This window comes from Mesoplodon bidens (assembly GCF_964165515.1).
Source record: "Mesoplodon bidens genome assembly, chromosome: 2".
Taxonomy (NCBI): domain Eukaryota; kingdom Metazoa; phylum Chordata; class Mammalia; order Artiodactyla; family Ziphiidae; genus Mesoplodon; species Mesoplodon bidens.
This window is the reverse complement of record NC_138177.1, coordinates 148,016,412-148,033,006: the sequence shown is the minus strand read 5'-3', so window position 1 is coordinate 148,033,006 and position 16,595 is coordinate 148,016,412. Positions and strand designations below refer to the sequence as shown.

Genomic DNA, 16,595 nt, shown 5'->3' with positions numbered 1-16,595 from the left:
TACATATACATATATCCCCATATCTTTTCCCTCTTGCGTCTCCCTCCCTCCCACCCTCCCTATCCCACCCCTCTAGGTGGTCACAAAGTACCAAGCTGATCAGGGAGCTATAATATTTCTAATTCGAGGCCTTACTTGTATCTTTAAAAAAATTTTTTCCCCTACCCTGCCTCATTCCCAGATGACACAGTGGCATATAAAAAATACAATTAATTATAAAAAGAGAGAAGTCTGGTTTCTGTGAGGTCAGTTTCTAACTGCGTAGGCTAGTGTGAAAGGTCCTGAGCCCATGTTTAGTTAGAATATCGACCGTCACACATTTCTTTTATTCAATATATATTTACTTATTTCTCTCCTATCCTTATTCTACCCTAAGTTACTGTACAGTAGATCACTCTTAGTTTATTTAGGGAGCTAAAATATGGATGTATATAGCTAAAACTAGGTCCTAAATGCTTGAATAATTTATGCCAAGGAGAAATTACATTTCTTTTGGACACTTAGATGAGGTAGGACAGAGGGACTAATACATTGGGGTAAGAGTTAAAAACACAAAGTGTCAGAAAGTAAAGCCAAAAAATTCAGGCAAAAATGTGTACTAGCTCTATTTTATTCTGATATTTACTGTCAAAATCTGAACTGTTGCTGAAATCACTACTATTTTCCAATAGTAACCACCCGTTACTTTTTTTGTGCTTGAACATTTTTATCTGGGTCTTAAATTTTTCTTGTCATTCTCTAGGTGAAGATAAATGTTTTTTTGGGTAGCAGCAGTTAGAAAACTCAACAAAAGCCTAGCTTATAAAGCACTAAAATCTTAATATGTGATTTTTATCCAGACAATACAAAACAAGTCTAGATGCAAAGCATTACATTGAAAACTGCCTGACATATGGTTCATTTCCAAGTTCATTTCCTGTGAACCCCATCCTTGAGCTCATCGAATGCAATGTGCATCTAGTCACTCAGTCACAATCTTTCTGGCTTTTCCTTTATTTTAGCCAAGATCTTATAATATTAAACAGTACTCTAATCACAGAGAATGCTGAAAACAAACTTTCTTTCCTGGGATAACAAAGCACATCACAGACTACTTGTCTTATCTTGACAATGTGTCTGGGAAGAACAAAAAAAGGGAAGGTACAAGGTGAAGGGAACTGGCTGAAGCTTAAAGGGACTATGTATGTACTGAGACTGCAGTCTTTCTTTTCCCCATTCCACCCCGCAAGAGTCTGTAATTTTAAAAATAAGAAATAATTTTTAGTTTAGACACCATTTTTAGATTATCTATGCCTCTCATCATTAGTACAGATAACTACTGTCTTAGCTTAAAAGTCACTTCCTTAGGGAAGTCCTCCTGTTCTCTGTTAGCACTGTTATACCCTATACCTTTCCTTTGTAGCACTTATCATACTCGGTGATTATCTGCTCAGTTATGCGTTAATGATCTTCTGGCTGAGGGACTTCGAGCTCCACCAGAATAGGTGTCACATGTCTACCCTGCTCACAGTGGTCACACCAGCTCCTAGCAAAGAGCTGGGCAAAGGGCAGGCTCCTGATAAAGTATTTGCTTATTTACCAATATACTAATTTACTAATTACTTTGTCTTGAAGTTTCAAAAAAAGACCAAAGTGCTCCTTTGAGAAAGAAGCAGGTGCTCATGCATTTATTCTTACTTCAGAGAAAGCCTCCTATTACTTACCTTTATGCTCTGGGATTTTACTGACTCTGTTCTGTTGGTCACTTGATGCAAAGACTCCCTCTTCAGAGTGGCAGCTCTATCATTCATCTTAAAGGGTAAAAGGAACAAAACAAGAGAAGATTAAAGGAAAACATTAAAACTTAAACAACATCCAGCATTTTAAAAACAAACTGGCCAAACTTATTTAAAGGGTCTCGATATACAACTGCTTCACTATGCTGTACACCTGAAACCAACACAACGTTGTAAATCAACTATACTCCAATAAAAATTAAAAATAAATAAAGGGTCTCAGAACATTTTCAACAGAAAACCAGCAGGAGAATGAGAGGAGAGAGGGAGAAAGGCCTCAGAGAGACAAAGCTGAAACTGGTGCTTCTAGTTTCCATCATAAACTTTAAAACTTTGACGTATAAAAGGCGAGAGGACTTCTACCCAAAACCATGCTGGGTATGATGCTGCTGGAAGAAACAGTAGGACAGATGGCACTATTGGCAATTTCCTCTTCTGGAAAAAAATAGGGTGAGGAGGGGAGGGACGGTATGGAGAGTCTTGGGGCTGGTGAGTTTTCACTATAAGCCTTGAAAACCAACCTTCAAGACCTAATACTCATCAAATCATCCAAAGTTCCTAGCCTCTACCGTACTCAGTTTAGCTAAGTTCAAAAAGGCTTTTAAAAATGAGGCTCCTTTAATCTTCACAGCTTTGTAGTAAATTACACACCCCTGTAAAGGAGGAAGAGGAGCAGGTCCTCTTTACCCTCAAAGCCAAGGCCGGGCAACTTGCCAGGGCTCCACTGTAGCAGAGCCAGTTCAGAGGCTGCTTCCTATGTGCCAGAGCTTGACTTTACTTGTAGACTTGCTTCCAGCTTTGGTAGTTACTTGATTTATACAATTTATAAATTTATACAATTTATACAGTTACTTGACTTATATAATTTATACAGTCTCCTGTATTTGGTTTCCATTTCTATATGCCTATATCTTTGCTGTACGAAATCTTTAAGAGTGGGGCTTGCAGCTATTAAAAAATAACCCACGTGGATCCTAGAACAATGTATATGTGAAAGGTGATTAAAAGAAACAACCACCACATCTTATTTGCAATAACACGAAAACCAGTAAACCATACAGTCTGTCAGCATCAGTGACTTAGTACGTCATTCAGGTTCCTCTTATGTAAAATGAGAGGATAGACTCAATGATCTCTTAAGGGGAGGAGCTGGTCTGACTGATTTCTCTTAAATAGCTTTCCTGACATTATCTGCAAGGGGATCCCTCTCATATGCCCATGAAACAGGACAAGTCTGAAGGCCGAGTCTGGGCTTAAGGAAATGACAAAAGATTCTCTAGTTATTGTCACTGTCATTGTTCCCACCCTTAATAAATTAAAAAAGTAAAGATCAAGAAGACCTCCCTTGGAAATACGTGCCAGAGCTTCCCTACCAGATGAGTCACTGGTAACATAAAAGGAAGCTTGTCATCTCTGCCAACTACTTGTGGTGAGGCCTTGGCAAGCAACTGAATCTCTCTACATCTCCCTTCCAAATCAGGACTGACATCGTCTGTGCCATTCACATCACACAGCTAGTGTAAGGATTAAAGGAGACAAGGATTAAGCATAACACAAACGTGGAGCCTCTCAAGTATCCTAGAAGTCGTGGTCTGAAAAGGTTGTGGAATGTCATCCATGTACAGACAAAACACACTGCAACACAGAACATGTCACAAAAGACGTGAAGAGGCTTACCATGCTGAAGGACAGGTTCGCTTGCTTTTCTACCTTGCTCATAGCAACCAGATCTCTTTCTATCAAGTTGACTCTCTGGGTAAGATTACTGACTGTCTCATTCATCCCCTTGAGTTTAAGATCATTCTCTCTCTGGTACCCCACTAGGGCACTGTTTACCTCCTCTAAAAAGTTGTGGAGGTACAGGATATCCTGGAGTGGAAATAAATCAAGTTGTGGAATCCAGCTAAAGACATGTACTAGACAAGCAGGCCAGCAGCACTGAACAACCATTATTATGTCAACTTATTGAAGTAAACTCCTTTTCCTGCTCTTGACCATTGATCGTCAGTCTCTGTTTTGTCCCTCCACTCTGAACTGCTCCCAGTTTACTCCCTCTGGAATTGTCTGACATCAGTTAGACAGGAGGGGGAGAGAGGGAAGAGACTACCAACATGATTCACTCTCTGGTCCCAGAAAGCTGAGAGCTTGGGAATTGATTTCCCAATGTTTACCTCACCTGCTGGTGAGAAAGCCTGCTGGGTTATTGACTGAAACGCTCATTAACCTAATTTGTCAGAACAAAACTACCGTAGAAACAATACCAATTGCTGAATTGGCTCATGTAGCAAAACCATAACAGGTAGTACATTATTTAGTACAAGATTCAATTATTTTTGACATTCTCCAGTACTGATTGTTATTTAGAAAGGAATGATGATTATAGGCTTTAAAGGGCATTAAACTCACGACAGGAATTCTTCTCAGTGAAGATTTCTTTTATTCTTTTTAATGTGATTCTGAACTCATCCTTTTCCCTCCTCTGGTCTTTAGAAAACCTTGATTTTCAAGGATATGCTTTCTAATGTTCTTAGTATTTACTGTGACCCCAAACAGCCATCACTTTGAATTAATCTGCTATCCATCCATCTTTAACTTGCCCAGATTGTTATTCAAAAACTGTTCAAAAACAGTTTCAGGATAATCTGGTCACTTTATAACTTTCAAGATGTGAAAAGGAATTTACTCCATTGATCGACATGCAGGGAGAAAAAGCAGACTACCAAGGAAGACACAGGCAGCACGTTAGCTCCCTGACAGAGCCCCCCCGCGCCCCCCCCCCCCCCAGCTCTCAGGCAGGCAAACGTATGCACGAGATGCCTGCTCAGGGATCGCAACATGGAGCCTACACTACTCAGGCCGCCTCCAGAGTTCACGGGTCACAGGGAGTCAAGCCAGAGACAAAAGTACCTGTTTCAAATTCTCACTGTGGGTTTTACTGTCAAGTTCAGATGTAGCTGAAGGTGATGGAATGATCTGGTTGCTTCCACTGGTTTCCTGTAAGGCATGCTGATTCTGTGAACAGGAATGAAGGTTGGTATAGGCAATAAGTAATAACTAAGTCTACTTATCCATAAGGGACGGTCCTGGAACATTCTAGCTTCTCACAGGTGGCATCCACAGATTAATCAACAATTATTTCCCAGGAGCCTTGGTATGACCAATCCTGTGCTAGGCCTGAGGGCACCAGGTACTTCTGGGGATCCCCAGCCTAAAGCCTGGACTGGATCAGCAGCACCCAGACTGCATCAGGGAACTGAGGTCCTCTGTTTCTCAGTCTCTGAATGGAATGAACTCCCTAGAAACCAGGCCTCCTCTCCCTGTCACCTGTACTCCCAGAGAAACTATACAACCACTGTATCTCCCAGGACCAACTCAGTCTGAACCCGGTTAGTGTCATTGTTTCCCCAGGACTAAAGAGATTTATACATTCAAAGAACAGCAAGCCAAGGAACCACTGGCTTTGGGCACTGAGCACAGTAACCAACCATGCACATTGTTAGTTTTTCAGTTTGTACAGCACGTGCCAAGAGTTATGAGGGTAACCCTTCCTTTCTCATCCCCTTCCCACTGCTCAAGTCTCTCCTGGTGGCGACTGAAGTATAACATGCTTATATACACTTTTCCCTCTAATGGAAAAACTTTGTATGGCTTATTCAGTAGGAGGATTACCACTGGCAACCATGGAAGTTTAAAAGATGCACATTTAATGATAACAGGATGCAACTGGTCAAAATAAATTGTTTTCCTTGAAATCTGAAATCCTAGACATTTGTCAACTCTGCTTTTATAGGAGACAAATGGTGACAATAAAGAGAAAAGGAGGAGAGGATGAGAAAAAAAAGAAAAAAACCCATGGTTCTATAAAGTATGAATTTTTGAGTTAGTAAAAAGTATTTTAGAAAACAATTACTTTGAGAAAATGCTCAAGCTATTAAAATAATAATAATAATAATAATAATAATAATAATAATAATAAAAATAAAAGAACTGTTGAGTTAGAGAAGTCTTTATTATTATGGATCACACAGTTACTCAGTGGCAGAGTTGGAATTAGAATCCACGGTGTCTGGATACCTAGATCAAGGCTTTTTCCTCTGGGTCAGCCCCACTAAATAAAAGTGAGGAGTATTTGTTCTGAAGAAAATGAAAAACCCTCCTTTCTAGAGCTCTAATATAGCCCAGGTCTCCTTGGCACAAACTGCCCAGTTTAAACTTGAAACTCCAACGCTTGAAAAGAGCATGTAGGGCAGATCTAGAACTTGGTGGAGAAGCTAGGGAACTTCTGTGTGCCTTGTACTGTCCTGATTTCATATATGTATAACTCATCTCTCCAGCAGGACAGCGAGGGCTGTGCCATCCTTTTTCACCCTTCATAAATCTTTCATGGAGCTGAGTATCCATTAGGAGATTAATTAAGGCCTCTGAATGACTGCAGACAGCTTACATCTGCACAGCATTAAGCAATGTTTGAAAACAATTCCTGAGCACTGCAGGGGTTTGCTTCTGTCTCAGTTATCTGTTGCTGTAAAATAAATCATCCCCAGGGACTTCCCTGGCGGTCCAGTGGTTAAGACTTCGCCTTCCAGTGCAGGGGGTGAGGGTTTGATCCCTGGTTGGGGAGCTAGGATCCCACATGCCTCGCCGCCCAAAAACCAAGGCATAAAACAGAAGGAATATTGTAACAAATTCAATAAAGACTTTTAAAACAGTCCGCATCAAAAAAAAAAAAATCTTAAAAAAAAAAAAAGAATCATGCCCAAACTTTGTGGCTTAAAACGTTTATTATTTCTCATGTTTCTGTGGGTTGACTGGGCTCAGTGGGGGTGGGGTGGCTTCCTGTTCCCTGTGGTATAGGATGAGGTCACACACGTGGTTGTATTCGACTGCGAGACTGGCTGAAGCTGGAACACCCAAGATGGCCTTTCATCCTCTGGAGCTCCTCTTTGCTTTGCCTCTAATCATTCCCAGTCTAACAGCCCTGCCCAAACTCCTGATCCACAGAACAGTGAGAAATAATAAACTGTTGTTTTAAGCCACTAAGTCTTAGGGTGATTTGTTATGTAGCAATAAATAAGACACTTCCCCACTCCCCTTTCCTTCTTTTCCATTTTCCTTCCTACCCATTCAACTCTAAGGACAGTGTCTTAGTGCTGTATCTCCTCTACCACGTTTGCAAAAGACTCAGCTTTTAATCCTATCTACCTCAATTTATAGATTGTAGTAAAATCAATCAACACTGCTTGTTTTATCTTTTAAAAAGGTGCCTGTGGGGCCTGTTTAGGTAAATGGAGAGTTGGCACCACAAGATTACACAGAAAAGGGTAGGCAGGAGTATGCTGACACTCTGTAGCATTTGTAGATTTCCGTACCATATCACTCTGCAGTAACTCCATGGTTTTCTTGTGTTCGTCCACAGTCTTCTGTATTGCCTCCACAGCAAGATGGACGCTGTTTAAAGTATTGCCAATGGAAGCTACACTCTGAACAGAAACATGTAGTAGGGTCAGTGTTTTTTCCTTTTTAAAATTTTTTAATAACTTTATTAAGATATAACTGAGAAACAATAAACTTTATGTATTTAAAATGTATAACTTGATAAGTTTTTACATATATATATACACACACACACACACACACACACATACCTGTGAAACCATTACCACAATCAAGATAATAAACATCCATCACCCCCAAGTTTCCTCATGCCTCCTTGTAATTCTTCCATCCCTGTTCCCAGGCAACCACTGATCCACTTTCTATCACTATATATATATGTGTCACTATCTATCTGTCTATCCATACTCATATCCATACTCATACTCATATATATCCTGGAATTTTACATAAATAGAACAGTGAGTGAGCATGTACTTTTTTTTTTTTTTGGTATGGCTTCTTTCATGCAGCATAATTATTCTGAGATTTATGCATATTGTAGCTACTCAGCATGTTGTGGAGTAGCATTCCCTTCTACAGATACATCACCTTGACCTGTTGATGGTGTTTTAGGTTTTAGGTTGTTTTCAACATTTGACTATTACAAATAAAGCTGCTATGAACATTGACGTACAAGCCTTCATGTGGGCATATGCTTTCATTTCCCTTCATCATAAGCTTTCTCGTTATCACAATTCCTAGGAGGTGAGTGGCTGATCATATGGTAGGTGTAGGCTTAACTTTTTTACTCCATCTCCTCATCAATACTGGTATCCTCAATCTGTTCCACGTTAGCCATTCTAGTGGGAGTGTAGTGGTATATCATTGTGATTTTACTTAAACACTGACCTAATGGAGGATTATTTCAAGTATCTTCGAACTATGAACTCCATGTAGTTTATACTGACACAATTAACCAGAAACTACACATACACACACACGTAATTTTCATAGAGGAAAGCCAGATCTTTCCTTAAAAACAAAACAGAATAAACAAAACAAAAAAACCCCCAAAAAACTAGCTTATAAATCTGGGATCTGCAGATAAAGTTCTCCCACAAACTGCCTCTATCAAGCCCTGCAGGCAGATGGCCAGAGCTACCATTGTAGACTGCCACTCTCAGGAGCAAATGATGACTTCTGAGTGAAAACGGGTGGAACCATTTTTGGCCTTGGAAAACCCAGCATTGCAGAGATGAAGGGAAAATTCCATTTGGCAGCATGTGTTCTTCTGCTTTAGAATCCCATCAGTAACTACTGAGTAGAGTTAGATATGGCTAGTAGCTTACTTGCTTTCATTAGGTCTAAGGAGCCCAAGTGGATTGCAGACTTAGGAATATAATTCAGAAACCATCTTTTAAAACAGGCTTGTCCTAAAGGAACATCTAAAAGAGTGTTACTAATTTGATAGGTTTTGGTCTTTCATTAAGATATACTGACAATTTTATAGTGTCCCATTAGTATTTTTAACCAAGGGTGTTTTTATTATACTGATAGCCAAGAATCCAAGAGAAAAAGAAATGACATTTTCAACATTAAAAAAAAAATTACATGAGATACATTGAAGTTAGGTTTTTTGAGATGACCTGCCACTTCAAAACTGAGCCACCTGTAATAAAAGTAGTGCCTGACATTATAAATGCACAGATTTGCAAAGAGACAACATACTGGGTAGAAGTCTCTAAGCTGGGATTTTGTCTACGTAAGCTCTGTTGTTACAGAAGCTACAAGCATTCAAAGACATCCACTGTTAGAGAATCCTCACTGGCTGGATGCATGAGCCCATCAGGATGCAAGAAGATAGTAAGCTCTTGTTTACGATTTTTTTTTTTTAAGGAAGCAGCTGACAGAGCCATGTGAACTCTAGAGCAAAACCCTGAAACTAGTATTCTCACCAACTGTGAAGTGCCTGGCACACACTGGAGGAAGCCCCACAAATGTTTGTTGAATTAACGAATGCAAGAATAAACCAATTTCCTTTTTGAATGCAAGACTGCCAGAGTTGCTTCTGTATTAAAGGCTACAGAGGCCTACCTTTTCCATTTGACCCTTGGGAATAATGGCAAAAACAGTCTGGCCTCATCAAAGTTGTCCCTACTTTTTTTTTTAAGTTGTAAGCAGATGACCATATTGGACAAACAGCAGACTATAGAGACTGAGCACACACAGGTGGTGTGGCTATAAAATAACAAGCTTTGTTTCTGGCTTAGGAATTTCTCACTCCTTTGAGGAAACAATTTGTATGTTTATAGAGCCTGGTATATAATCAAATCAAACTCAGCACACACTGACTTTTAAAAGCCAAAGATTCTAGATTTGATACCCATTGTTTGGGGTTCCCTGCTCCAGAATCCTTCTTCCACCTCCTGCTACAGGGCCTCATGTTGCTTGTGTGCCCATTAAGCATGCTCTTTTCCTTCCATTCCCTACCCACTCTCCCCACCCAGCTCTAAAGATCCCAACATATTCTTCAACTGGTTGGTTACTGCCTCCTGCTCTAGGCTGAATCCTAGGGATCAAGTAAACAGAAATTCTAAAGTAATGTTTGCCTAGGCCCTAGAGTCTAGGGCATATCCCTAAGAGTGATTTGCTTAGAGGGTGTGTCTCTCTACCTTTATAAAATAATATATATTGTTTTCCAAAATGCTTTTTACCAATTTATACTCCCAGCAGGAGTGTTTGAAAGTTTCCCTCTATCCACATCCTTGGCAGTACTTATCATATCCTGAATTTTTATTTTGCACTCTCCCAAATTATCTTTTTTTAAAAAACAAAACCAATGAAAACAAACAAAAAATCCTCTCTCTTTCTCAATCATGGAAAATAATAGCAACTTAGAGCAACTCTCATGTACAATTGCTCTGCTTTCATAAAGATGTTGTGGATGATGAACTGAAAAGGCAAGTAATGAAAATCAAACCCACACATGTTAACATGTTTACTAGGGGTAAAACAGGAATAAAGACACAGACCTACTTGAGAATGGACTTGAGGATATGGGGAGGGGGAAGGGTAAGCTGTGACAAAGCGAGAGAGAGGCATGGACATATGTACACTACCAAACGTAAGGTAGATAGATAGTGGGAAGCAGCCGCATAGCACAGGGAGATCAGCTAGGTGGTTTGTGACCGCCTGGAGGGGTGGGATAAGGAGGGTGGGAGGGAGGGAGACGCAAGAGGGAAGGGATATGGGAACAGATGTATATGTATAACTGATTCACTTTGTTATAAAGCAGAAACTAAAAAAAAAAAAAAAAAAAGAGTCCCAGCAAAGCAATCCTGGGACTTGGAAAGCCAAATAAAAAGGTGTGAATCCATATAAACCATAGCTAAAACCACCTGTTGCAAATTAAAGGCCCAACTAACCAGACCAAAGCAGAGATGTCTTGAACTCTATTACTGTCCTCTTGGAGTAGCTGATTTCAAATGCCAGCCTTTCAAAGAGAATTTTTAAAAAGACAGAATTACAGTAGGTTAATTTCAGTGCCCATACAGAGCACTTACCTTCTGAAGTCCCTCTACAGTGGCAGGCAGGCTAATTAAGTCTGCAGCTGACTTGACATTGGCTTTGAGGTGGTTTACTGCAGAAGTCAGCAGAGAAATCTGAAAAGAAATGAGTAATAAACAGTGAAAACAGGACTTGTAGAACAATGCTCCCTTCACACACTCTACAGCTGATGGTGATGTCAAGCACCTTTGGACATCATGCGATTCTGTGATCCAGACGTTCTGCCCGGTCAGGTCACAGGAGTAGAAGAACTCTGCAGAGTACCTTGGATAGACTTGAGATGTGGGAGGAAGCAATAACACCCCTTCTCTCCCTGCGCAGTTTAAATACCAGTGCCAAGGAGGGAAAGGCAGGCATTATTCTTTACCCCACTCCTGGCAGCTACAAGATGCAAAAATCTTAAATTACCCAAAAGATGCAGTAATTACAACACAATCCTTCAACAACTGGACAGGAAGAAAGCTAATGATCAAGGACCTCTGAAAGATTTTATTTTGGTAAAAAATACCACCTTAGTTATTTGCTGAACTTTTGTTTCTGCCCAAGTGGGAACGTATATTATAAAGTAAAAGCCCAACATCACAATATACAGTTGACAGCAACTGAACCCTGACAACTTGAATGGCACTTTCAACTACTTGGGGATTTAGTTTTGGTTTAACAATGTGATTAATATTTCAAACTCAATAGCTCAACCAAAGCACTACTTTGTACCCTGAAGGGGCTCAATAAATACCCACGGACCTGCTGGCTGACTGATAATACTGAATGTATTAAAATAGGAATTGAATCAAAATAAAATGTATCTTCCCTTCTGCTATTTATGGGTAAAATTCTAAATAGCTGGACTTCTCTCTAGAATGAGGACTGATGGAACCTGTGTAATACTCAGTTTCAGGTTGCAGAGATCATATTCTAAAAACCTTGCAATGTGGCTCAAAACTTGGTTCCACACTGCTTTCCTGTCCCAAATTCTAGGATGAGGACACAGATCTACCAACAGCAATTATATTCAGAATGGCCTCACAGAGTGACCATGAAAGTTTCTAGGCACTTGTGACATGCCTAACCCTGTGGTAGGCATCAGATGGATACAAGACAAAGTAAACCTGACCCCTTATTCTTTTCTTCAACAAATGTCTGGCACCTTCTCTGTGCCCAGAACTGTGGAGAAAGTGGCAAATAAGACCGTGGGGTCTTGCTTTCATGGAGCTTACATCCTGGTAGGAGGTGACAGAAGAACAAAGAAGCAAAGTATTAGATAGTAATAAGTACTGTGTACAGTATTTAAAGAGAGCTCCTGGAGTGAGCAGCAGCGTGTTCTGAACAAGGGAGTGCAGTGAGGAGCCTTGGAACTCTTCTCCCTCTTTCCTTTTAGGAGGGATGTGTTCAGGGGCGTCAGACCATTTTCCTTTCATTCATCCACTCATTCATTCATTCCTGCAACAAATATCTATTAAGCCCTATTTTATTCCAGTGGTGAACAACACAGATGCCAGTGATCTTTGGTGTTTACATTTTAGTGCAAAGAGACAATCTGATATAAGAAAAATATTAGATAGCGGGATACATTAGAGGAAAATGAAAATAAGGTGACTTCTGTTTACAACAGCCAGGACATGGAAGCAACCTAAATGTCCATCAACAGATGAACGGATAAAGAAGATGTGGCACATTTATACAATGGAATATTACTCAACCATAAAAAGGAATGAAACTGAGTTATTTGTAGTGAGGTGGATGTACCTAGAATCTGTCATACAGAGTGAAGTAAGTCAGAAAGAGAAAAACAAATATTGTATGCTAACGCATATATATGGAATTTTAAAAAGCGGTACTGATGAACCTAGTGGCAGGGCAGGAATAAAGACGTAGAGGTGGAAAACGGACTTGAGGGCATGGGGAGGAAGGGGAAGCTGGCATGAAGTGAGAGAGTAGCATTGACATATATACATTACCAAATGTAAAATGGATGGCTAGTGGGAAGCTGCTGCACAGCACAGGGAGATCAGCTCGCTGCTTTGTGACGACCCAGAGGGATGGGATAGGGAGGGTGGGAGGGAGGCTCAAGAAGGAGGGGATATGGGGATATATGTATACATACAGCTGATTCACTTTGTTGTACAGTAGAAACTAACACAACATTGTAAAGCATTTATACTCCAATAAAGATGTGAAAAAAAATAAAATAAGGTGATGATGAGTGACTGGGTAGCTACTTTAGATTGGACTGCCAGAGAGGGCCTCTATTAGAAGATAAAATTTAAACTGAGATCTAAATAATAAGGAATTAACCAGAGAGAGATAAAAAGAAGTACATTTCAGGGCAGAGGGAATTGCTAGGGCAAAGGTCCCAGTGTGGGAAAGAGCTTGGCATATTTGAAGAATAGAAAGAAGGCCTGGGGGGCAGGAGCAAAATATGAGTGAGAAAAGGAGAGGGAGAGGGGGAGGGGAAGAGAGAGGAGGAGGGAGAGGCAGAGGGAGGGGAGAGGGAGGGAGGGAGAGGGAGAGGTAGAAGTAGATAGGTAACATTAAAGAAAGGTACTAAATGTGATACTGAATACAGTCTAAGAAAATATTAGTGCAGGTTGAAAGGGACAGGCTTCAGTGAAGCAGGACTCAAATCAGACTCTGATAGAGAAGTAAGAGTTTTATATATAGAAATAAATCAGCTATCCTTTCTAGGTTAGAAGGGTGAGTGTGGCATCAGGGAATAGGTAAGAAGCAATAGCAAGAATAGGCCCAGAATACTTTTCCTTCATAGCATTTCTCAGAGTGACAATGATTTATTTATGTGTGTGATTTTAAATTAAGGTTTCTCTCCTCCACTAGACTGTAAGCTCCATGTCATCAAGGACCATGTCTGTTTTATTTTCCATAATACACCTGACACAAAGACAGGCATTCAATAAGCAACTACCAAATGAATGAATGGCTAAGAATGAACACTCTGTGTCTGGGATGGATGCTGAGAAGGGTAGTCCAAGCAGAGTAGAGGGTAGAGTCTAGGAAGTAGGAGATAAGGCTACATTAAGTGTGAACTCATTTTCCTCACTGGTAGCATGGTATAACAACAACCATCTCATTGGGACATATGATGGTTTTAAAATATGTCCACAAATTCTTTGATAGTCCTCCCGTCAAGAGGTGGACACTAATTCCCTTTCCCTTGAGTGTGGCCTGCACTGAGTGTCTCACTTTTGGCCCACAGAATAAAGTGCAAGTAACAATGGGCAACTTTGAAAACTAGGTCATAAAAAAGCACTGTCTTCCTTTTTGCTCTCTTTTGGATCACTCACTCTGGATAAGCCGGCTGCCATGTTGTGAAAACACTCAAGCAGCCCCATGGAGAAGCCATGGTGGGACAAACTGAGACCTCCTGCCAACAGCCATGTGAGTGAGGATGCTTCAGTCCCAGTCAAGCCTTCAGATATGCAGCCCTGGCCGTATATCTTAGCTGCAACCTTAGAGAGATCCTAGTCAGAACAACTCAACTAAGCTGCTTCCAAATTTCTGACCCAGAAAACCTGTGAGATAATAAATGTTTGTTGTTTTAAGTCATTAAGCTTTGGGACAAATGTAACACAGCAACAGATGACTAATACAGGTTATGAGGCTTAAATGAGATACATATCTAGAGCTCTCAGCACAGTACCTGATACAAACAAAATATCAAGTAAGTGTTAGCTCTTTAATAATGAAATTTAATAAGCACTTAAACATGCAATTCTCCATAAGTGCTCCAAAATACTCAGATTAATCTTCAACATTCCAACTCTATCCATTTAAAAATAAAATGGGTGAGAAACTTCAGCTCCAGAGAGATACTCTCAGCAAACTATAAACCTCTTAAGAGCAGCAGTTACATCAAGGAGGTTTTAACACATGCCCTTAAAAAGATATGAATAACACTGAGGTTTGAAAAGCACAAACGGAAATAGGTATTCTCATGCACTGTTAATGGAAATGTAAATTGGAGAAGACTTGTTAGATGGTTATCTAGGATTATCTGTCACAATTTGAAACGTTCACACCCTTTAATTCAGCAATTTCATTTCTAGAAATCTATCCTAAAGGTTACTTGTTTAATCAAAAAGAATAAAATACCTAGGAATAAATCTAACTAAGGAGGTAAAAGACCTGTACTTGGAAAACTGTAAGACCCTGATGAAAGAAACTGAAGACGACACAAACAGATGGAAAGATAGATCGTGTTCATGGATTGGAAAAATTATTGTTAAAATGACCATACTGCCCAAGGTAATCTACAGATTCAATGCAATCCATATCAAAATACCAATGGCGTTTTTCACAGAACTAGAACAAATAATTCTAAAATTTGTATGGAAACACAGAAGACTCTAAATGGCCAAAACAATCTTGAGAAAGAACAAAACTACGGGTATCATGCTCCCTGATTTCAAACTATACTATAAAGCTACAGTAATCAAAATAGTATGGGACTGGCACAAAAACAGACACATAGATCAATGGAACAGAATAGAGAGCCCAGAAATGAACCCACAGTTATCTGGGCAATTAATCTACAACAAATAAGGCAAGACTATGCAATGGGGAAAAGACAGCCTCTTCGACAAATGGTGTTGGGAAAACTGGACAGCTACATGAAAAAGAATTGAACTGGATTACTCTCTCACACCATGAACAAAAATAAATTCAAAATGGATTAAAGACTCAAATGTAAAGACCTGAAACCATAAGACTTCTACAAGAAAACACAGGTAGTAAGCTCTTTGACACTGGTTTTATTAATACGTTTTTGAATATGTCTCCTTAGGCAAGAGAAACAAAAGCAAAAATAAACAAATGGGATTTCATCAAACTAAAGTGCTTTTACACAGTGAAGGAAACTGTCGACCAAACAAAAAGGGATCCCACTGAATGGGAGAAGATATTTGCAAACGATATATCTGAGGAGGGGTTAATACTCAAAAATATACAAAGAGCTCAAACAACTCAACATCTAAAAAACAAACAACCCAATTAAAAAATGGGCAGAGGATCTGAACAGACTTTTTTCCAAAGAAGACAGGCACATGAAAAGATGTTCAACATCACTAATCATCAGGGAAATGCAAATGAAAACCACAATGAGATATTGCCTCATACCTGTCAGAATGGCTACTATCAAAAAGACAACAAATAACAAGTACTGGCAAGGATGTGGAGAAAAGGGAACCCTCTTGCACTGGGAATGTAAACTGGTGCAGCCGCTATGGAAAACAGTAGGGAGATTTCTCAAAAAAATAAAGAACAGAACTACCATATGATTCAGCAGTTCCATTTCTGGGTATTTATCCAAAGAAAATGAAAACACTAATTAGAAGAGATATATACACCTCTACGTTCATTGTAGCATTATTTACTATAGGAAATATATGGAAGCAAACTGAGTGCCCATCAACAGATAAATGGATAAAGAAGTTGTGGTGTGTATGATACACACACACACACACACACACACCCCACACACATATATATACAAAATGGAATATTACTCAGCCATAAAAAAGAATAAAATCTTGCCATCTGTGACAACATGGATGGACCCAAAGGATGTTATGCTACGTGAAATAAGTCAGACAGAGAAAGACAAATACTGTGTGATATCACTTATATGTGGAATCTAAGAAACAAATGAACAAACATAACAAAATGGAAACAGTTACAGATACAGAGAGCAAACAGGTGTTTGCCAGAGGGGAGGAAGCGTTGGGGAAGGAAAGAACTAAGTGAGGGAGATTATGAGGTACAAACTTCCAGGTGAAAAATAAATGAGTCACAGGCATGAAATGCACAGTGTTAGGAATGCAGTTAATAACTACGTATTATCTTTATATGGTGGCATAAGTAACT

At 39.7% G+C, this 16,595-nt stretch overlaps 1 protein-coding gene across 2 annotated transcripts in view; it reads right to left on the bottom strand.

Annotated features, from left to right (window-relative positions):
- The window catches only part of EFCAB14 (EF-hand calcium binding domain 14), a 38,109-nt gene that overhangs the window by 7,915 nt on the left and 13,599 nt on the right, over positions 1-16,595 (bottom strand). The window contains exons 4-8 of one of the 2 annotated variants that reach the window (XM_081226605.1): positions 10,715-10,813; positions 7,145-7,255; positions 4,683-4,787; positions 3,453-3,644; positions 1,704-1,790 (exon numbers count right to left, since the gene is read on the bottom strand). In XM_081226605.1, the coding sequence (XP_081082731.1) occupies positions 1,704-1,790; positions 3,453-3,644; positions 4,683-4,787; positions 7,145-7,255; positions 10,715-10,813 (594 nt within the window). The remainder of the gene's footprint in view (positions 1-1,703; positions 1,791-3,452; positions 3,645-4,682; positions 4,788-7,144; positions 7,256-10,714; positions 10,814-16,595) is intronic. The other variant, XM_081226606.1, reaches the window with a different exon arrangement.